At 37.9% G+C, this 22,713-nt stretch overlaps 2 protein-coding genes across 18 annotated transcripts in view; one reads left to right on the forward strand and one right to left on the reverse strand.

The window, feature by feature from the left end:
- Window positions 1-3,181: 3,181 nt before the first annotated feature.
- Window positions 3,182-16,083, forward strand: NSUN7 (NOP2/Sun RNA methyltransferase family member 7). Its single transcript, XM_042811853.1, has 12 exons — window positions 3,182-3,220; window positions 4,798-5,065; window positions 5,461-5,519; window positions 6,783-6,913; window positions 8,148-8,300; window positions 9,620-9,803; window positions 10,551-10,761; window positions 11,393-11,536; window positions 12,266-12,367; window positions 12,861-12,984; window positions 14,424-14,541; window positions 15,469-16,083. The coding sequence occupies exons 1-12, from the start codon at window positions 3,182-3,184 to the stop codon at window positions 16,081-16,083; spliced, it is 2,148 nt and encodes a 715-aa protein (XP_042667787.1).
- APBB2 (amyloid beta precursor protein binding family B member 2) overlaps window positions 11,983-22,713 on the reverse strand; it is a 157,571-nt gene continuing 146,840 nt past the window's right edge. For 14 of the 17 annotated variants that reach the window (XM_042811929.1, XM_042811931.1, XM_042811928.1 and 11 more), the window contains one exon: window positions 11,983-22,223. In XM_042811929.1, the coding sequence (XP_042667863.1) occupies window positions 22,056-22,223 (168 nt within the window). In that variant the 3' untranslated portion in view covers window positions 11,983-22,055. The remainder of the gene's footprint in view (window positions 22,224-22,713) is intronic. The other 3 variants (XR_006167661.1, XR_006167660.1, XR_006167659.1) reach the window with 3 other exon arrangements.

Consider the following 22,713-nt stretch of genomic DNA (forward strand, 5'->3'; position numbering starts at 1 on the left):
TACTGGGGAAGAACAAAGGAGTCCACTCCTGCTCCGGTTGTTGTAGACATTCAACGATTGTTGTTCAACCTAAATTACAGGAAAAAGGAGGAAAATAGTGTTGTTTGCCACGTTAAACACATTCCACAAAAATCGTTCTAACAAGGCAGGCTATAATTTTATTTTCAGTTGTAGTGACATAAATCTTTAAAGCTTCAGTTCTTTAAGTATTTGTAGCTTCAGGGATTTCCATTCTGTATAGATATGCTCACCTTTGTACAAGACAAAGATTAAATGAGTTGTTTATGTCACTACAACCTGAACATGTTGTCCCTAACAGGTTAAAAAAAAAAAATCTCTTACATATTGGCAAACTGTATGATCACTACTTTTTTTTCGATGTAAATTGTGTGGTTTACTTTTTTTTACTGGATCTTCTTGGATGTTTCTGGCTAGCATCTTTGCAGCTTTATTAGTACATACACAACTCAAAATATTGTCTTGCACAAAGGGTTTTCTACTGCTTGTATACAATTTTGTTTTTCTTAATATACTGCAAATATTGGCAATTGATGTGACACATATCAGATCTTTACATTTGAGCCGTAATTAGATTACAGAAGGAAATATTTGTACTGGTTGCTCTTCTCCTGTTTTAAAATTCAAAGAATATTGTTTTAAATGCTGCTGCATTTATTTTATCAACATCTTACAAGATTTTGTATGGATAAGTCAAACTTTAATCTGTTGAACAGTATTATTCTGAGAATTATCCATTCATGCCAAAAGGAGCTCTTGCCTGTGATGGAAATGTTTATGAAAAGTATCTGTGAATAGAAAATCACTGTTGAATCCTAAGGTTAGCAGTAAAGATTGTTATATTATTTCCAGTTCATAACCATCAGAACCAAGGAACTTAGCCTTGCACTTTTCCTGGTAAATAATAAAAAGGAAATATACGTACATAACTTATAAACCAATGAAATTAAAGATAGATGAATACACTGGCTGTGTTTTTACCACAAATCTTAACCATACCATTTGATATCTTGGAAAGCTAAGGTCATTAGTGCCAAAATATATAATCACTACTAATGATGGCCTCTTGCCTTGTTTATTTGCGATAGGAAGCTGCATTTTTCTCTGCTCCTTTTTCTTTGATAGCCTCTGTCTAGCAACTTTTTGCTCTATTTGCTTGCTTCTATTTTCTGGAAGCAGTTCACTTTCCTCTAGTCCAAGCAATCTGCTTTCAAACACCTTTCTCTGCCTAAGCCAATGCAGCAGTGCTTTACAGTGCATACGTTGTGTTACCAGAAGAAGAGAATTTTTAGATCCTCATCAGCATCTCCCTGTTCATTCTGCCAAGTCCCACTCCATTATGCTTTAATTTGAACATTTGTAATGATTTCATATAATCATCAGATGTTTGAATAGGAAAACTGTTCTCTAATCCTTTTTCAATTTTCTGCTCATATGAATCTGAAGAAATTATTTCAATATTTAAACTATTCAGATACTTGCAAATGATTTAGTGTCTCAGTAGCATATTTTTGAAGAATTCAGATGTATTCCAGTTAGAGGATTAAGCCCTTTCAGAACTATTTTAGTACAAGAAATTCTTATTGCCTTTAAAAAGGCAACTTGAGATCCATCACTGCACAGGAGATCCTTAGTGAGGAAAAGGGTGAACAAAAAGTGGCAGAAAAAAAACAGCAGTAATTGGCAAAATGCAGTATGAGCAGAAAGTGAGCGTGGAGTGTGCAGAGTACTGCAGAGGCCACAGAGCAGCCTGTTGTAGCCAATGGCCAGCAGCACCTGCCTTGGTGAGCAGAAGAGCAGTGGATCACCTGTATGTTTCATAAATAGTACCTTGACTGTGAGAGTAGTACAGAAACAGCTGTGAAATCAGGTAGTCATTTCCAGTCAGTCAGGCTTTTAAATAGTCTTGCCCTATCTATTTGGACGAAAGGAAATAGCAGAAAAACCTCATTTCCATCTATGCTATTGCTGCTGTAGTTCTTCACTGATACGAACAACACAGTCATCACGTACTCCTCCCCTTCATCAGAAGGGATCCAATACTTGTTTGAACTGCTGTATGCAAAGTTTACTCAGCCTACATGATTGCCTTTGCAATTGCTGCTGTAGTAACAGCATCACCGTCTCCAGAGCATACAGTGGATCCAAAACACAGAAAATCGATTGAACTATTAGCAAACTAAGAATAATTCTTGTTTTGCACTTTTCGGCTTCCTTTTTTTTAGTCTGGAATGTGGATTTTAACCAAATCTTTTTTTTTTTTTTTTTTTTACTGTTTTCCTTTATTCAACAGAATCTCAATTTTGCCCTTAAGAGCAGTGATGTAAAGTGAACAAGGTTTATAGGAGTGAAGTGTATTTTTGGCAAGGTTATGGCTCACTTATTATTAGGAGTAATTTCAATAAAAGATTCTTGATGTAAACAATTGGAAAGTCTGGCTGCAAATAAAGGCCTGATCTGTCTATGTCCTTCAACACCAAATCAAAGCAGAGGTTGAGATAGTTAAGACACCTGTGCAATTAACAAGGTGTGAGCAAGCTGCTAATTTCAAGTACAGATGGATAGTGATAGGGCTGGTAAATGGGGTTACTCCTGTGTATTTCCAGGATTCCCAACCCTGTCCAACACTGTGGTGTTCTAATGCAATTATCTATCCAAGTGTAGATAAGGTGTGTTTTTTTAAGCAGACACTGAATTTACAGGAATTCATGCTGTTTGGGGATTTAAATGTTAAAAAAAAACAAACAACCGACCACTGACACCACAAAAAAGGGAGAGTGAGAGGCGTTGTCACCACTGAGAGACTTCTGCAGAGCTCCTGCCATGGTAACCCTTGGGAAACACAGCTCCCATGGACACACGCATGCTGTTGCCAAGGCGGTTCTTGGCACTGCTTTGTGGCTTTTTGGTGCCTTATGTGAACCACAGAGAGCTCCAGCACGAGCTCTGCCTCTGCAGCCCCTCAGATCACAGCCTCATCCCCGCCACGGCACACCCCCAAAGGGGAGCTGGGGAAGCAGAAGCTGCCAGGAGAAAGCCCAGCTCTGCCCTCCCCACCCAGCCCTGGAGAGTGGTGCAGTCCGGCCTGGCAGCATGAGGCCAGGTTGGCACCTGTAGGCGCGGGCTGTTGGGACCCAGCAGGGGCAGCCGGGTGCTCGCTCCCATGGCTGCTGGAGGAGCCCGTGCCCATTTTTCTCCATTGGTAAGTGTACTGGCTGACAGGGCAGCGTGTCTCTCATACTGGGAAGTGATGGTTGAAGAATCTTTAAAGGTTTGAACCTGCTGGTCTCAAGGCAGTTGTACAGGGTGGGTGTCCCATGGGGGCAGCAGGCAGGTGTTTAGCAGATCGCTCCTTCCCATGCAGCTTACATACAGCTCTGTGCTTGCCACTTTCTTCCTGGAAGCCTGCAGCCTTCCTACCTTCCTGCTGCAGTTTGTCCTTGGGTAACAGTAACTGCGGGCAGGGAGGCTGCCTGCTTCTGTCATACCAATGATTTCAGAAGAAATTTTCACATCCCTTTGCACAGATAATGGCCGCAACCAACGTCCCTCTTGCTTTGTGATGCTGCGGGTAATACTCGTGGAACTGCTGTGCTAACAGGACTTCTGATCGTTGTAACTGGGACAGTGGGTTATGCCTTGGAAGCAGAAGGTGAGGAGATGCTTTCCTGTCCTTTTTCACAACCAACGTAGTCCTGAGCTGCATCTTTGGGAACCTGATGTTTGTCTTTATTTTTCCTTTCTCAACTGAGTAATCTGCTTGAGGTTCACTCATTTTTTCCACAGACAAATAGAATGGATCTTTTCTCCCTCCTCTACTTATTCCCAGCTGTACTTCAGAGTCATTTGCTAGGGAATTATGGGCTGTCCTGGACAGACGCTGACTTGTGCCAGACATGGAGAGGTTGGGGAGAGATGGCCTGAGCATCACCAAGGCTGGGAAAAGAGCTTGAGCTCGGGACTGTTGTCTTAGCCAGGGGTATTTCATGGCTGCCTGCTAGAGAAGGAACAGTTTACGATCCGCCTTCTTCCCAGCCAGTGTGTTACTTTCCTCATTCTCTGGTACATTTTGTGTGAATGGGAGGAGTAAAGGGTAGAGGAAAACCGGATGCTAAGCAGGTATTATCACAGGAGAAGAGGCATGTAATTTGTCTCAAATGTTAGGGGAGCTAAAATACACACAGCTATTTTTCTGTGTTACAATTCAGCATGGTTCTGATGTGTTTCTGTTTTCTAGTATTCTTCCCTAGACAGGTAAACTAATGTATGCATATCTTTGCTCTATCACTAGATTTGTCTTAGCATAGCTAGCCCTGTTCTGAACATTTGACCTGGCTTCTAAGCATTGTCATAAATGCACAGTACAATAACCAAAGCCTGTAGGGTAAATCAGATCTCTATAATCTCTTTAGGGTTATTTATTATAATGCACTAGATTCTTGGAAACGAGTAACCAGTCTTCCTTGTATCTGTATTAGTGAAAATAAATAAGGTAAGTAAACTACTAAAAGTACTTCTCTAGGGTATGGAAGTTGATAGGCTTACACAAGTATATATGTATTTGCAGGGTTAGTGCCTAAAAACAAATGAATTCTATTGAAAACCTGAAAATGAAGGTAAAAGAGTATTCTAGTGAAAGAAAATTTCACAATTCAATGCAAACTTTTGTTTTGTTTTTGTTTTTTTTTTTGAAGGACTGTGGCTTGCACTTGCACAATCAACAACTGCAAAAGTGCCGGGTTCTGAAAGTAACTTGGTGTCCTTTCATGAGGATGTTAGAAATTATACTTGAGAAACTTGAGTGAAAAGAAAATTTCAGATGAAAAAGGAGCTGCTGAGAAAAGAACAATGACTCTGCTTAAAAAGAATGTCTGTCATGATTCTGTATACATAAACGCAGCTAAGATTTTTCAAGGCATTCATAATAAAAAGCCAAAGGATAGAATGTTAGTGCGATATGGTGATGACTCAGTATCTCCCATGCTGACTCTTAAAGATGAGTATTCCCAGCGTTTATCTTACGAACTCGCTTTCAGTGCTCTGAAATGTAAGTACAAAACTTTTCCCAGAATTGCCAGTAGAAATGATGTGGCAGAGAGAAGTACATGAATAAAATTATGTAGTTTCTGCCTGATGACAGAGATTTGGGTAATCTTTTGTAAATTAAGTAGTAATTTACTACTAGACTAGTAGTATCCCTCAAATATTTAAATATAACTAAGTGTTGGTTATGTTTTATAGAATCAAACATTTAAAATCTGTACTTCTAAGGTAATTAGAGTTGTTACTGTACATGAGTAAACTTTCACTTAATATTTATGATGTTCAAACTTTCAGATTTTTCTCTACTATTTTGTAAATATTTGCTGTTCTTGCATATAATTTAGTATTTCATAGTACAACTTATCCATGTTTTCTTCTTCTTTTTTTTTTTTTCCCCAGATCAAGATCTCCTTGAAGAAATACTGCTGGATAGTCATGTTTACCCATGTCATTCAATAGTAAGTGAACATTTTATTTCAGATGGTTCTTTCCATATGGTAACCTGAGATCAAAATATGTCTATTCTTTTTCATTAGTTGTCCAAACTATGAATCTCCAGTCTTCTAGATGAGCTGTGAGATTCTTTGGTGTTGCATCCCAATGCTGGGAATTATCTTCAGAGAAAGAAAATGAGAATGAATCATAATGCTTACTGCACTGTGTTACTAGCTGTGTAATGTTGTCCATGAGCCAGGAAAAGTCACATAATAGGATATCCGCCACTGTGGTACTTGTCCAGGGAGTTTGACTCCTGGGTTCTGCCTATTTCTTGAACAAGACAAGGTAGTTCAAAATCTTATTTGCAAGCTCTCAGGAGCATCCTAACCAAACCTGCAGGCTAAGATCTTTTTGTCCTCTTCTCTTTCATGTGAAGCTCTCTGTTGAATGCATTGTATGGCTTGTCCGGTTTTAGTGAGTACAAAGAGCAAGGATTGCCCAAGTACAGAGACTGGGGCTTTTGAAGAAGCAAAGTGAAACTTTTGGATTCTATCTTGGTTCCCCTTGTTTTTACACTGAGTGGTGCTTTTGATAAAACAAAGAACATCACTCAGTGCTTTCCATCCCACTTGAGTCACCTTGTGAGTGGAAAGTGTAGAGTGAACCATATCAGACAAAAGGAAACACTGAACCCAGTTTTCATTTCCTGGGCAAACTGTGTTATGAAAAGAAAATCTGGAGCAGGCAGAATAACCTGTTATTCTATTCTGTGGTGCCTTTGATGCTTTTTGATAATTACAAGATTAATTTGAACTGATGTTAATTGCATAGATTGATGTGATCAGGCAAATGATCCAGCAGTAACACTTGATTTTCAGCTTGTTTTTGCACAGTGATGAGACTTAGGCAATTACATTTTGTGTTTGATGGCATGCTTCTAGTAACTTGAATTTTCTAGCTTGTATCAGTCATACTTGTGAGAAGGTAAGATGTATCCAAGGGTAATGGCAGCGCTGGTAATGCCTGTCTTTAAGAAGGAATTGCTGCCTAAGTTCAGGCATGGGAAGGAGATTTTACCATTGTTTTGAATGCTTGTGATGTAATGGCTTGAGCTCATCTGTTACTATATCCAAAGAATCCTATGAAAGAAACTGACAGAAAAAATGTGTTTCATTGGAGTTGTTCTGTGTCTTACACAGGAGAATACTGCTTGATACGGACTTTTGTTTTCCAGAAATGAGGCAAAGTGCCTTGTTCTCTATTCAGCTGTTCTTCTGTTGCAGCCGGATGAATTAACCAGCCTGCTTCTTGTGATGCTTTATGACCTGCAAGACAGAGAGTTTGAAGCACGAGTGATATCTGATGAGGAGGAACCTATAGCAGAAGTTCAGGAAATAGAGAATTTTCTATTCAGGTACATGTGCTAAGAATTTTGTTGTTGGTGGTGGTACATAATAGCAGAAATACAGAATTTTATAGCAACTGCTTTTTTTTCCCCTGATGTTGAATATTGCAGATACCTTTTATCTTGAAATCTTGCAAAATTTCTTTTAATTTTTGATGAGAAAGTGATTTGAAGGGAAACTTTCTTACTCCTGTAATAAGAAAAACACTGCTAACAGCCTATATTGCAAATTATTTTACTAGAAATAGGTAGCTTATTCTGTAGCTCTTGAAACTACTTTCATATAATTTTAGGAAAAAATAAATGAAATATTTAGCAAACATTCATAAATATATCTACACTCATTCATAAATTGTATAGTTCACCATACATTTGCTAAACATTCATAAATACGTTGCACAGAAGGCATCAATGTGTATCATAAATGTTACACCCAAAAATGTGAATGTAATAGTCAAGTGCCAAAGGGTTATAGAATGGAACAGTGTTCCTTTATTTAGCAATATTGCTATTATGAAAGTTTGTTAAATACATATTAAGTAATTAGAGGGGGAAAAAAGACAATAGGTAAAACAAACATTTTAAGTAGTGTTCAAGTGTACATTTCCTAAGTCTGCCATTTCTTAGACAGAATTGTACTGCTAGATGTAGAATAGCCCTAAAATTTCAGGAGCACCCTATGTGCAAGGAGGGCAGACAGTGATATATCTTAACACTAATAAATTTTATTTGTTCTGAAGTATCACACATCATAAATAGGCATAAAGCGTTTGGGAAGAAAAGGCCAGAAATATTCAGTCTGACGTTTTCATGTAATAACAAAACCACCTCCTGGCTGCCATCACAATTCTGTCATTTCTCTACTGGTTAGAGGTCTCCTTTCTTTACGCTTATATTTCAATCATTGAATCTCCAGCAAAAGTGTGATTATATTCCGTAGATTGCAGTTCTGAATCCATATTTTCTCTCCCCCTCCAATTTTTAATATTTTATTTTTCACAACTTTTGGAGATTTGTTTTGTATTCATCTGCCATAATTCCAGACCTGTGTATACTGAAAGGCAGCAGTCTCAGCCATCTGCTCTGCAGTAAAATACCTGCACCTATATATTTTCTCTATGAGCTTGCAAAGCGAGATCTCGCTGTTGATGTCCAAGCAAGAGACTTTTAATAGAAATGTTGCCTGTAAGTAGTCGGTGCCAACATTTTAAAAACATAGTAAGCTTATGACTATATTTTTTAGGTTTAGGATCAAATTGGCAGCCGCACTAGCAAGATGTCGCATCAAGCATGATGCTCTTTCAATTCAACACTTTCTACCAGAAACTATAAGGAAGCACGAACAAAGAGCTTCTGCCTTGCCTTTATGTGCTTGGATAAACACACTGAAGACCAGGTAACATCTTAAAAGTGTCATCTAGTATTTTAGTTTTTACATATGTGATTGGATAGTTCGCTGTACTCTTGTAAAATTTCCAGGCTAGTTGATTGCTGGTAATTTAAATTTCTTATAAAAATCCTGCTTAGTAGAACAGTGTTGGACTATGCTGGTTGTTAGTTTTAAAGTTTCTATATATTGCAGTAACTGTATTAATGAACTGTAAATGGAAGATATGAGTTTGTTACAGACTATTGCTTATGAGGATATTCACCAAACAAGTAGTTTTTTTCCTGACTTGATCTCCCTATGAGAGCAAATAAATTCCGTGATGAAAATCAGAGAAAATTTTGTAAAAAGCAGGTGATATTCAAGTTCTTTTCCTACCTAAGCCATTCTGTGCATATTGGTATAAGAAATTACATTGGCAGAGGGTGCTAAGACAGATAAAATGCTTCGAAGCAGTATTTATTATGTAAAGATTGTGTCAAATACTAATGATTCTTTTAATCATCATTCACTGTGTCATCAAACGTGTAAGGCTGGTGTTTCCAGTCTCGTTATCCATTCTGTTATTACAAATAATGCATTTTATCATGTATTCAGGAGTTTTTAATACTTTTGTCTTGGACCAATACTCTGTGCTTATAGGTGGTTATGGTTTTCTTAAGAAAAAGTGTCTGACTGCAATCTTTCACCCTTTAGCTCAGATTGAGATTTAAAGGCTGCAGTGTTGACCCTAGCTTTGAAACACCACGTAAGCCCATAGCACTGTCTAAAGCTGTAATTTAACATTCAAGTTTTGGTATATATGCCTTTAAACCTTCATGATATTTGAATTGCAAACCTCAGCATTTATGCCTCTATTACATTCACACAAGAATTACTTCAGATAGTAATTGTTAAATTCATTGGCGAGCTGGGATATGTTGAAAGCAATTAAAAGAACCAAGCTATTCTGGCAGTAAATTTGTTACAGGGTCTCCTGAGCTCAAGGACATCTATATATCAGTGCTGTGAATCATTCTCTGGAGACACACAGCTCCTTCATCTGTGTTATCTCACTTACTAACTTAGGAGTCAAAACAAGAACCTCAAAGCCTGCAGTAGTGTGATTTCCCCTCCTGTGTCAGATAGTACTACTATTTTACGTGTGTGTGTGTAATCTATACAGATGTTTTATACACAGATGCAATATGCCTTATACAGCCACAGGTGTAGGGATGTGTACACCCGTGTAGACATCGAAGAAATAAAAGTCAGTGATCAACACCAGTGTGAGTTATGTTGCTTATGAAGGTGGTGTATATTTAATGGTCAGAACTGTATGTTAACAGCCTTCAAGATGTCTTCAGAGATCTGAAGAGTAAGGGATTCACTGAAGTTGGATCTGTGTCAGACTTCAGCGGTTACACATACTGTTTGGACCAGCACTGCCACAACGTCTTATTTTTCCCTTCCTCTCTTAAAGACGAACTGCTTAATTTAGATCTATTTGCAGATTGCAAGCTCTTACTGCAGGTAAGCAAAATGATGCTTTGCATTCAAGTAAGGTCATGCGCTGTGTGCCTGCCCTGTTACATCAGGCAGGCAGAAACATACTCTGAGAAGTTTTTGAACATGTTTAAAAATCAGAAGTTCAGAAACAGAGTTCATTTATTAAGATTTGCATGGCAATATTAGTACTCATAATTCATAATTACAGTTATAGTAATAAAATGTTGTAAAATTAATTTTAAAAATGTCAAAAGTGATTGAAAATGTGGCTGCACTTCTGAAAATATGAGGAAAGTTTCTGTGTATCTCAGTGTACATTATCCCCAGTTAGAGGATGACAGTATGCAAATATTCATGTCCTGCAGCTGAAGAGGAATATTATGAATATTTCTGATGGGATAATGATAAACAGAACAGAATAATTCAGGTTAGGAGGATCATAGAATCACAGGAAATGATGGAAAGGTTGAAGTTGAAAGGGACCTTTAAAAATGCAGTTCCACCCAACTTGCCATGGGCAGGAGCACCTTCCATGATCACATTGCCCAGAGCCTTCTGATTTAAGTGAAATTTAGTGATTTTGACTTAAGATGCTTGATTCTGTCTTCTTAAAAATTCCATATTAGCCACTGTATGTGATTAGTTTTTTCTCCTCCTCTCTTTTCTATTTATCATGAAAGTAGCGAATTAATTTCCTAATTTGGAAAAGATTGATGCTCAGAGAAACCCAAATAGTTGGTAACACTGAATTTTTGTGTCACTGTTTTATAGGATAAGTCTCGCAGCCTTGCTGTACATTCTGTGCAGGCGCTGTTGAGCACAGATGATGATGTTATTGTGGCTCACCTGGGTTCCCACCTCACCGTCGCTCATATGTCGGCACTGAGAAATCACAGCACGTCCACAGTTTTTGTTTGTGGTGTAAAAACTTCTGCAAAAGCAGCTGAACTGGGAGACTTGTTCAGTCACATGGGATGTAAAAGTATGTGTTGAAACAGTTGGTATGCTGAAGGTATTGTAAATAGATTTTGATGGAGTTTGTGATAACTATAAACGGGTCATAAATCTATCAGAATTTAGAGATTCCTTCTTTGAAGATTTGGGAGGGTAGTAATAGATTATTTTTGTCATAGGGTGAACTGACAACTCCTTAGCTACAATCAGGCTCAACAAGGTTGCAGATAATCCAGATTCCTGAAATGTTACAGTGAAGTTCTCCACATAAGTAGTTCCTGTGTAATGGCTGGGATCTGCAAACTGTGGCATCCGTGTATCTGGTGCCTTGTCTGTTGCTTTTCAGGTTGATTTCTACCTGTTTCTGAAATTGCTAATCCAAAATTTATACATTTGTCCAGTTTACCCAGAAGATGTGATCAAACAGTAACAAGATGGCAATGCCAATTAGCAGTCTCTTCAGTGGAAGATGCTAAGGCTTAATCACTCAGTCTGCCTGAAATCAGTGGGATGTTGGGGGGTCTGGTCCAGCAGGCTGTAGCTTTGTGGAATTTTGTGTAACATTGCTGTCTCTTCAACCCCATCACTTTAAAATTAGGCAGGCTTGCTTTAGTGTTGAACTGCTGAGTTAACCACCCCTCCTTTTTGTTTTATTTCAGATATTCAGTTGTTGCATGAAGACTTCACTGAGATTGAACCGAAAGATCCCAGGCTTCAAAATGCAAAAGTCATTTTGTTGATACCACAGTCCTCTGGGCTGAGTTTTAGTAATCCAATAGATTTTATTTTGACTGAACATGGAGGTAACTTCTGATACCATAGCTAATGCATGCTTTCTGGTAGAAATATTTCCTTAGCTATTGTGATTTGAACAATACAGCTGCTCTGATAAAATGTAATCTTTTTAAAAGACAACACGCACAAAACTTCCTTTGAACTACTATAAAAGATATATTAATGACTTGCATAATTCTCTGTGTGTGACATATATGCAGACTACAATGGAAAAACAGAAGAGAATAATGTATAATCAGTTACTCAGATTTTTCCATATAAAGTGAGCAGGATGTATTTGTCCTACCTTAGAATTCTTAATAAGAAAACAAAATCTTTCTGTGTGGCACTGAAGGGCTAGGAGCATTTTGTGAAGGCAATTTCAAGTCAGTGGCATGAAGTTTGAGGGTTATTCTGGGGAGAAGAGTATATATTGCCTTCCTTTTCAAGCAAAAAGACAAAATTTATGTCAATATACGAGTACATGATTTTTTATTAATCACACTCCTTTAATGACTATTTATAATACTCATTGTTCAGCTTTCATTAAACAGAAACAAAGAAGAGGCAGTAGCAATTAGAGGTAAACTTGACAAGGAAAGAATTGCTTAGGCACTCGTGGTATCGTAATCCGTAAGGCCTGCCTTCTCACTGTACCAGTGACCATTAGGTCTGTTATCCAAGCTTTTTGTGCAAACTGAATGTTAAGACAAGACCAAGAGCAGCCATGTTAATAAATGACAACTCTTTGTATATAGATGCAGGATTGCTGAAAGACCTCTACCAAGGATCTGTGTCTAAGGACAAGCTCTGTATTCTCGCTGAGAAGCAGCTGAATGAGTTGATGCATGCAATGAAATGTAAGTGTGCTGGCAGGCAGGTTCCTGAAAAGATTTTCTTATACTGTCAATTTGATTGTACTACAACCAGATTTATATCATTAAAGATACACTGATTAGTCTATGAGTTAACAGTAAATGTTTAACCTCCAAATAATGATTTCTTCCAGCAAGGGTCTTTGTGTCGTGATATTCACCAGCCATTAATACAACAGCATAAACAACTGCCTGAGTCAGGCTCATTTTGGCTAAGTTGTAAATGTAGTCTATCTTCAAACTGCCACTTTCTTCTGCCTTTTGTTTAGCAGATGTGTGAAAAGACAGTCCTGAATTTGTGCTGAAATCTGCCAGTATTTGAAAAGATTTCAATTGTTAAAAAGCTCACATGCAGGAGAGCGTAGTTTATTGGTAAAAATAGCATACAAGCATAATTTTCATACTGGTTTTAGTCCTTACTAAACCACTGTGTTTCAAGGATTTTAACATTGAAGTCTCTTAAAATTTTCTTTTGTAGTTCAAGTACAATCTATTGTTTACTGCACTTCTTCAGTTTACCCAGAAGAGAATGAACAAGTAGTGCAAAAAGCACTGGAATTTTGTGTGAAAGGAAAAAAACAAAAAACATTCAGGCCATTCAGGTATGGTATGAATAGTTTTGTCTATATAAAACTTGAAGTAGCATAGTTCTTAACCTAGTCCAATCTGTGTCTTGTATTAGATTAACAATATCAGCTTCAGCTGTCTTTGATTCCATTCTTTTTGATGATAAGAGATATTAAGTTGTTCCTAATGTTTTCATTTATTGCTTTCCCCCAGTAGAAGAGAACTTATATTTCTTTATATCACAGAATAATTCATTAAAAAAAAAAAAAAGTTTTTTTTTCAGGAGGTTTGATTTTTTTTTTTTTCTTCAGGAAAAAATTTTTGTCTGAGACAAAAAACCTCCCATAAGAAAATTTCTCAGAAATCCTAAAACCTCTTCAGTGTTCTGTAGAAATATCATGAAACTTGTCATAGCACCACATCACACTTTTGCTTTGAAATACTGGATGATCACAGATAATAGGTAACGTAAAAGTGCATTGGAATTTTTTGCAAAACTCAGCAATTTTGTGGCTGAGGATGGGTGGAACTTCATAAATGATGATTCTAGAATTAGCTCATCCTTCACTGTTATGCACAGATCTTGGATTTTTGTCCCGGTACCATGAAGGTGCTGGCAACCAGTGTAGACAAAGCAGTAACAGAATACCATAAATGAGATACAGTGTGATCATGCTTAAGGTGAAAGCTCAAGCTTTCCTTATGTAAGTATTCCTTATCATCGTTCCTCATGCATTTCTCTTAGCACGAGGTAACTCGATTTACTAGAAATACAGAACCCAGTGAAAAATTCTGACCACTTGTGCTCAGAATATAGCAGCTCTGAAAGAAACAAGTCGTGCTGATTAAATGTCCTTTGGGATCATCACAGATACTCTTCTGTCTTGTGACAGACTTGTTCTTGGCCTTATGAACCAAATCACTGCCGTCTGTTTTGTAACAGCTGGGAATTGCTGGCGTGTAGGGGGAATGTGGGAAAAGGAGACTTCCTTCCTTCCTGCCTTGTTGATGCATCACAAAACAGTAAATTGAAAAAAAAAAACAACTGGAGCCCTGGTAGTTGAGTATGGCAAATAGGATATCTAGCTTACCTAAATTATTTATTAAGAGCATACAGTTATTGACTCAAGGTCAACCTCTTCATAATTTCTATGTACTGCTGAGTGCCTTCAGAGCATTCTCATGTTCCTGGACAACTCGATTATCCAGCTATGGCAGACTCAAGAAAGAATGCAACTCTTAATTATGTTGATATAGATTCGTTATCTGGTGGTTAATGTAATTTAATATTGAAAATAACTCTCAAAAGATTAATTCTCATGTCTTGATTAGCCCTTCTTTTTAAAAAAGAATGAAGATAGGTTTTATAAAACTTTCATTTGCAAGACATGCTTTACAAATCACTTTTAACGTATCCGTGTTTTTTTTTTCCTTGTATGTTATTATCTCTTGGTCATTTCTTTCTTTTTGTCAGACTGATTCCTCCTGCTCTTCCTGCTTGCTCCAACCCAGAGTCCTGCACTGATTCTTTTTTCAAAATAGAACCATCGGAAATTTCCAGCGGCTGTTTTCTGGCTGTTATAGCAAGAGAGGTAAGAAAACTAAAATTTAAAATCACAGAAGAGAACAATTGTCATTTTCCATAAAACGAATACATAAATGGAACACGTGAAAATAATTAATTTTTAAGATTTCTTGAACAGACCGAAGAGTTGGTGAGCAAAGCTACAGCTTTTCTAGAAGTACTTTCCATTGAAATGTGCAGAATGTTTTAGGCTGAGCACAGCTTTTCTACATGTACTTTCGTTTTGGAGCAGTTGTGGTCAGAGCAATCTCTTTATCTACGTCTGTGCAAGGAATATTTAGGAGGAAACGTTTGTATCAAACCTTGGAATGAGCTAGACAGCTTGGGATTAGATTCGTTCTAAGTGGTGTCTAGTGAAGTTATTGGTTAGGTCTGTATGTATCATCAGGATGTGCCAGTATGCAAGCAGGCAGTGTCACCAGCATGGATTAAGACTGCATTACAACTTGTATTAAATGGATAGGAATGTTTCCTTTCTAAACTAAGTTATATGCAAATCTGGGCTGAAAGGCAGGGAAACTTTGCTGAGTAAACAGAAAAGCCTTAGCATGATTTCCTGAGGAAAGACCTTAGAAGGATGATTTGCGTTTGAGTGTCAAGCTTTTCATCTTGTGGCTGAGAGAAGTAGAGCTTTTTCACCAAAAAGGGGGGAGGGGCTTTCCAAGCCCACAAGGTTTAAATAATCATGCTGTGCAGACATTTGTCTACCGAAGTCCAGAACTCATTTTCCCTCTTCTGGACCACAGAGGGCAAAGTCTCTGGAAGAGCAAATGTTCAGACAGCACTTAACACAACAGTCAGGGCCTTTATTTATTGAGCAAACAGTGATTCTGCCATGCCTTTCTTGTGGAGTAGATATTGAGGAATGTGAGCTTACTGAATTGACTTTACAGCTGTTTCCTCAATTTATTATTCCTTCCTTTGAAATTTGCAGACAGACTCTTCCAAAAATGTGTCCGCTAAAGATATTTTGTCTCAAGCTGCAGCAAAAGGACTACTACTAGACAGCACTCTAGGTAAATCAAAGGAAGAAGAGAAGCAAGGGAAAGTAGCACAACATGGAAGTGATGCTACTCATACTCGCATAGAGCCAAAGACTGCTGCGGTCCCTCACCCTAAAGCTGTATCTAACAGGAAAGCTGCAGTTGTAGTATCCAAAGTTGAAAGCAAACGAAAAAAAAAGAATTCCAACCAACCAAGAGGTCACATTCAGCTGAAGAAACCTACCATCAACCCAGCTTCAGACACAGGTGTTTCTAAAGTGCCAAAGCACACATCTGTTGTCAAGGTGCACAGAAAGCAGACACAAGTTAGAAAGCCACGTGCAGAATGTAAAAAAATGGTGGCAGTGAAGCTAGTGGAAATAGTTTTTCCTCCAATGATATCACCATATGGACATCCGCAAGGAAACCAACACAGGATGCCAGCTCATATCTCTCTGCTCCAGTCCAGACAGAGGAATAGAAGCTTGAGGGACAGAGAACCTCCTCCACCTGTGTCTAAAGTAGTCAAACCAACAGTGCTCAGAAATTCTCAATCAGGGCTGTAAGAATCTTCAAACTTTCCCCTAGCTTTTTAGAAAAGGTAAAGATTCCTGTATGTATTTATTCACGCACGTAGATTGCAATATACCTTTATTCACTACAGTCTTACTGTGAGACTAATTCTCAGATATTTGCATGGAAGTAGCTATGTTAGCCATTTAAAACCAAAAATTACATTTTAAAGTAAATACAGCTCAGTTGTGTAAGGCGGGGGGAGTCCACTGGGGGAGTCAGGTGAAAAATACTGCAGCTATTTGCTATAGACTTTAAAATGACAAGTTACAGCACACCGTTTTTGTAAATTACCTTTTGGGCTGTGACACACAGAAACTAAGCCTTGCATAGTAAGCTAGTTCAGTTTTATCTCTCAAGCTGGATGTGAATTTTTCTACAAACAGCTGGCCAAGTACATTTGAACCCATGGGCTTTCCAGTATTAATTCCTTTGGTTTCCACTTACAGGTGCTTAAAAATATTATAAGGGGAAACTATATAAATATTACGATGCATTATCATGTCAATTCAGTATTTTTAGTAACATCAACCAAAACGCAGCTCTTTTCACATCAGATAAGCTGCTATTATCTAAGTTATTTTTATAAATAGTGTAACTATTTATTTGAATAATGACTGAACACAAGGACTGAATAAGTTTTCCACTGCTGAGAAATCAGCAGTGGGAACCTAACCTGTTCCCTGTTGCTAACAAATGCAGAATAAATGGTGAATATCTACATTTGTCTGAGCACAATGTAATAAGTGACTTAGTACTAAATATGGGCAGTATGAACAGAAAAAGTAATTCAGGAATTGTTAGCAACTGTTCGTTATGACAGTTGATAAGAGTTTATTGAATGTAAACACGCCAAGTGTCAGCAATATGATATGGAATCTTAAGGATTTAGACCCATGCAGAGAAAATGTTTTAATATCTTTATTTTCTTCCTGTCCACATCAGCCAACGTAGACGAACAAGCTTTAGAAGAAGGGATGTGTTATATCATTGGCACAGAGAACTGCTCCTTCTTCATCAGATAAATACTACTACTCCACTGAATCAGTGAAAAATTCTGCTCATGTTTTTAACCAGAGTCACCTGTTGTACTCAGAGGTATCACTCACCTGCAGTACATCGCTGTGAGTAACCTACGCTCCTCACCTGGTCCAATAAAAGGAAAAGCTCTGTTTTTGTTTCTGAACATACTTACCTAGACCTGTTTGTTTGCAATGTATAGAACTGGAACAAAAACTAAGAATCCCACATTCTTTCAAACCACCTTCAAGGAGGATTCTACATAATAGACAAAAGGAATGGAAAGAAGGGTTTGTTTGTTTTTTAATATGGTTGTTAAATGCCTAAAAGAAGCTTAAGAGATTCTTAAATTAGAGAAGTGAACTTGCATATTTTTAAAAATAGAGCCCAGTGTCTCTCATTTACTAAATATTGATTAAAATGACTCCAAAATGAACATGCTTTGGGCTTACATGTGATGTTCCACACTTGGCCTTTTATCTTGTTTTGAGGGAGCTGAGTCCTTCAGATGTTACGGAGACCAAACAAGTGGTGACCTTGGTATCTTACCAAGAATACAGAAGAGCTAGCAGGGAAGATGTTAGTTCAGCAGGTTTACCAGCTTGCTTGGTGAGCACCGAATATCACCTGCTGGCAACATCTGATACTGACTTCAAATGGCTTGTGGATAGGAGCCTGAATGCTCAATTAAACACTTTTTAAAAATAAAGTGAAGTATCATACATAACTAGTTCTCAGTATTCCACTTAAATATTTGTAATTTTCAACTAGAAGCCACTGATTCAGTTTGATACATACAAAAACCTCCATGGCACTGCTACTGCCTCTAAACAGCCATCATATATTTTTCCCTTCCCTCAATTTGGAACAAGAAAAGAAAGAATTTCCCAGTTCCATGGACCAGCAACAGTTGAGACAATCATTTTATGCAGCCAAATTTATTCTCAGAGTAGATTACATTTAGATGTGTAGAAGTGGACAACAGCAGGGGAAATTGCACTTTTCAGCATCAACTGGGTGCTCTATGCAAGGCTGAGCTCTGCTAATAACCAGTAGGTGTGGGTCCACCTACTTCTGCTGACTGTGCAGCACAAGTTTTTAGCAACATATGAATTAACTTGCCCAAGGAAGGAATAATGGCATTTAAGGCTGAACCCACATGAGCTGCTGAAATAAAAAAGCACTGTTTTGCATGGGTGCTTTACAAACAGTTGTACATCACTAATAAAATAATCATCTATGAAATACTTGATAAGACTAAAAATAAAAGGATGCAGAACTCTTAGGAAATGACGCAGACCTGACCTGGAATAAGCTGCCAGACACTCCAGAGCCTCTCTTCCTGTCACAAAAGGGCATGTTGCTTCAGCAGGCACAGGTATCTCCATGCACAGTGTTATTGTGAGTTGGTCCTAGGCCGCTTCTGTGCAATTTTTGTTATTCTTATTTAAAGTCCCCATAGTTGTCTCTGTAGCCTTGTACCTCCCACACCTCTTCTCTCCTCCCTTCAAGTGAAACAAACAGTGACTTAAAGAAAACCTACAGCCAGCACTGCGGATTTCAAAAGAAAGGCTTTTATCTCTCATTTTTGATGGTGAATATAAATCTCCTTGCTTCTGCAAGGGAGCGCATTAATGACGTGTGATGTGTGATACTTACCTCTAGTTTCTACTTGCATTGAAAAAAATAAGAAATTAGCTTCGCTTTACATGATTTTTCTACAGACTTCAATAAAAATGTGACTACAAATAATTACAAAGCTGCCTTTTTTTAGGCAACCTATAGTATACAGCATAGAGAACGTTACAAGATCACGTCCAGTAAAGACAATACATCGACATCATAATGCAGGATATTTCAGTAAAAATAGAATAAATAAAATAAAAATATTTTAAGCTGTATTTAACAGGTTAATTTAAAATATGGCATCAGACATACAAGGCATAGTGAATGCATGGCTGCCTGCTTACAGAATCGCTGGGTATTATAAAAAATGCATAGATAACTGAAGGGTTGCTACAACATCAAATAAAACAGTGGTAGTTACTCAGACACGTGTATGCCATACACACATTTTTAGCCATGGTTAAAGAGTGCCTCAGTACATTGTTTGATAAAAGACAACGAGCTCTGCAATTTTAGGTGTTGATTCTACAAACACCTGGGTGTATATTTAACACTTTTTAGAAACTCAGGGTTCTACTGAAGCCAAAAGGCCAAACATTTTGGCCCATTAAGCAAACTACTTAATTATTTGCAAAATCAACAGCATTTTGGTAACAGACAAGAAATCCAGGGGACCTACAGCTTTTCAAATACTTTTCTCTCTCTTTTCCCTCAGCCCTTCCTGCAGTGGCACATTTTTACCAGTGAAAACTCTGTGTTCAGAGCCTTGTCAACACAGATGTGTAAAGACTCCTGACACAGCCTCTTACCTTTACACTGCTGTTTCCCAAGTGTTGGTTTGGTTTAAACTTGGACTGTTTCTCTCTTGGGGAAAAGCAGCACTGTGTAGACAACGCTACTGAACTCGATTATACTGTTAAACATTCTTTGTTGTAAAGCAAATAAAAATCCTGGAGTTTCCACCTGGAACTTTAAAAAGAAAGATGCTGTCAAAATATTTTCAGTATATAAAACAAAGTTGGATTCAGTAGTTTTCTGATTAACAAGGAAACATCCTTTAAATTCATGATCTCGCTTAGCGACGTTGTGAGACACTGCATTTTGACAGCAGCCACGAGAGGAAGCGATTTTTTTTTTTTACACTGTTCCCATCAGACTTAAGTGGGATCAGCACTAGAACCTGGAGAAACAGGACTAAGCCAGTACACAATCTGTCATCTCCACACTTCAAAATCTGGCTTCATGGGCAGTTCAAAGGTTGCTACTGCTGAAAGGGGAGGGTTTGCCTCACCTCCCCTCCTGCTCTCCCTGTCATCTGCACAGCCACATGGCCAGCTGGATCAATTTTGGAGTTTACTCACGTTATGCAGACTGGCCTTCTCTCCTCCAACTGCACAAGCAATGGAGCTGGTTCCAAGCAGCAGGAACGTGAGACTTGGGATGGGACAAAATTACCTCACTGCCCAGGGTGCAAAAATTCTATTACGCAGAGGTTTGAGATCATAGAACCACCAAGGTTGGAAAGAACCTCTAAGATCATCCAGTCCAACCATCCACCTATCAACATTTCCCACTAAAACATGTCCCTCAGGACAACATCTAAACATTTCTTGAACATAGTGCAGGATCAGCTCCTTAGAAGGTATTCTGAAGAACTCCATTTAGAATATTACAGCTGCATGGCTAGCCTTCACTACATTCGCTCATACATCAGGCTAAATGTGTTTTAATAATTCTTCTACATTTCTAATAAAGGCATTTCCTGAATCATCACTCTTTCCCCTTGTATTCTTAACATGTTTTGTCCAGGTATTGCTGTTGACTTTTTAAAATAAGAAAAAAAAAAATCATTATTTGCTCATAACAATCTTGTTTATAACAATCTCTGGCACAGTAAAGTAAAAAAAATGGTTCTTGTAAAAACAACGTTGACAATGTCCTTCTGAAATTACAGCATGACCAAATTTGCAGATTTGGGAGACAGATACAGTTTGGAACATATATATAAATGCAGGCAAAACATTTTTAACATTAGTTAAAAATATCTTTTATGCTCCATTTCCAAAATTTGTACCAATCTGCAGGTCTAAACAGAAGATGGCAAAGAGAGAAAGACGAAGCTGCATTTGAAGATCAGTACAAGACAAAATTTTAAAGGGGCATTACTGTGCTGACTTTGTCAGAATCTGCAGTTGTGTGGATCAAGGCTATTACAGGAGACCTTTGGAGCAAAAGCATTGACATGAAGTTGTCCCACTTGCGACAACATCCTGTTAGAAAACAACTCTCATGATTTTGTCACAGACCACTAAAAGAATTTCCATTGAACTTAGTAAATAATTCAGAAACACGATTGCTCTTTTTGTGGCATGCTAACAACCATTTAGCAGCAAACTCAGAGGGGGAGTAGTGCAACCCAACACTGAATGGAACATTTGATCAAACACTCATATAGAAAACATCTGTAACATTTTTGCTTCTGTGAGAGTTTTAAGACAGTAAAACTGCTGACTAACTCTTTCCTGGTCAGTGTGAGCTCTATGTGGAACAAACAGTATTTTTGATCAATTAATGACAATTTGGGATGACACATTTAGCATCCAACACGTGCATCTGTATGTTTAAAGATGAAAAGCTTCAATGGATCACCCTGTACTCAATTACAGAAAACACTCCCAGATTTTTCAGCACTGGTTTGGTATCAAACAATTTCTGTCTACAACTGTGATGTACAAACAGAGATCAAATGACAACGATTCACATGAGTGTCAGGCAGACCAATGCTGACAAACAATTTAAAATTAACAGGTTAGTTCTGTAAAAAATAAAAAACTTGGTATTTAATCTGCAGTAATTCAATGGTAGCTGATCCTTGGTATCTACTCCAGTGTTGAGAACCAAAGTGCTGTAGGACTTAAGATTGGTTTGTGACAAATCCAGCTCAAGATGGTGAAACTATCAACTCAAGCGTCATTCACTCCAAGGACTTTAGCACGAGTTCACTAGGAAGGACGTGGCCATACTCTTTCTTTGTGTGAGTTCAGGTAATGTTTACTTATTTACAGTCAAACAGACCTTCCATTGCTCATGATGTAACTTACTGACAGGAAAAAAATTATTCATGCTTCTTTTCATATCAAACGATGGTGGCAAGAACGAGATAACATGCTTGTCTAGCATTGTTTTGATATGGATAAATTCTCTTAAGACAAAGCATCAGCGATTTGGAATGGAAGGCCAAACACCATCAGTTCATTTCCCTTAGTGTAGCTACTGTTATCTGCAGTTAAATGTTAGGAGAATCTTCTCTCTTACGCAGCTACGGCATGTCGGTGACTGGGCGTTTCTGTTTCAAAGTGTCAATGAGGGACAGCACTCCTCTCTTTACGTTGGTTGTGACTCTCCTGGTCACCGAATCTGCAGGCGGTGGGGGAGGCCGAACTTTCTGCGAAGGAGGTCTGGCCACCAAGCACTTCTGATACCGTAACTGCAACAAAGCAGAAGCATTCTGCACTCCTTACTGTAGCTATTACCTTCAGTGCATTTAAAATACATTTAAAATACCTACTCATGAAATACAGTCAAACTTTCATTTTGACTGTGACAAACAACCTTGATCAAGTTAATGGGATATTGGTCTGACTTTTAGCAGAAACTGTTCTTTAGCACACGACAAATACTACATCACAGCAACAACCCACTTTGAAAATTGAAAAGTAAGTTTTCTTAAACAAGGACTATTTTTCACTACATTGTCACCGGGTTACATAGAAATATTCTTCCAGCGTTAGATAACTTCTGTAACTACAGCACAGATCTTACACAGGTGTTGAGGAATTCAGGAGATCAGATGTTAAAGGAGCAGAGATCACTAAATCAACATTTCAAGCTTATTTTCAATTTACTAGACATATCAGAATCCAAATTGCAAATTATATCTCAGGAAATTAACTGCACATTTGTAAATACATATACTG

This window comes from Centrocercus urophasianus, unplaced genomic scaffold (assembly GCF_019232065.1).
Source record: "Centrocercus urophasianus isolate 14NV4802_14NV808 unplaced genomic scaffold, USGS_Curo_1.0 seq_13, whole genome shotgun sequence".
Classification (NCBI taxonomy): domain Eukaryota; kingdom Metazoa; phylum Chordata; class Aves; order Galliformes; family Phasianidae; genus Centrocercus; species Centrocercus urophasianus.

Bases quoted from the DNA above. Each gene is read 5' to 3' on its own strand.
- NSUN7 (XM_042811853.1), top strand. From the start codon at position 3,182: ATGGCTGCTGGAGGAGCCCGTGCCCATTTTTCTCCATTG. The intron at 6,914-8,147 runs GTACATGTGCTA...TATATTTTTTAG, and splicing joins ATAGAGAATTTTCTATTCAG to GTTTAGGATCAAATTGGCAG. The intron at 14,542-15,468 runs GTAAGAAAACTA...TGAAATTTGCAG, and splicing joins TGGCTGTTATAGCAAGAGAG to ACAGACTCTTCCAAAAATGT.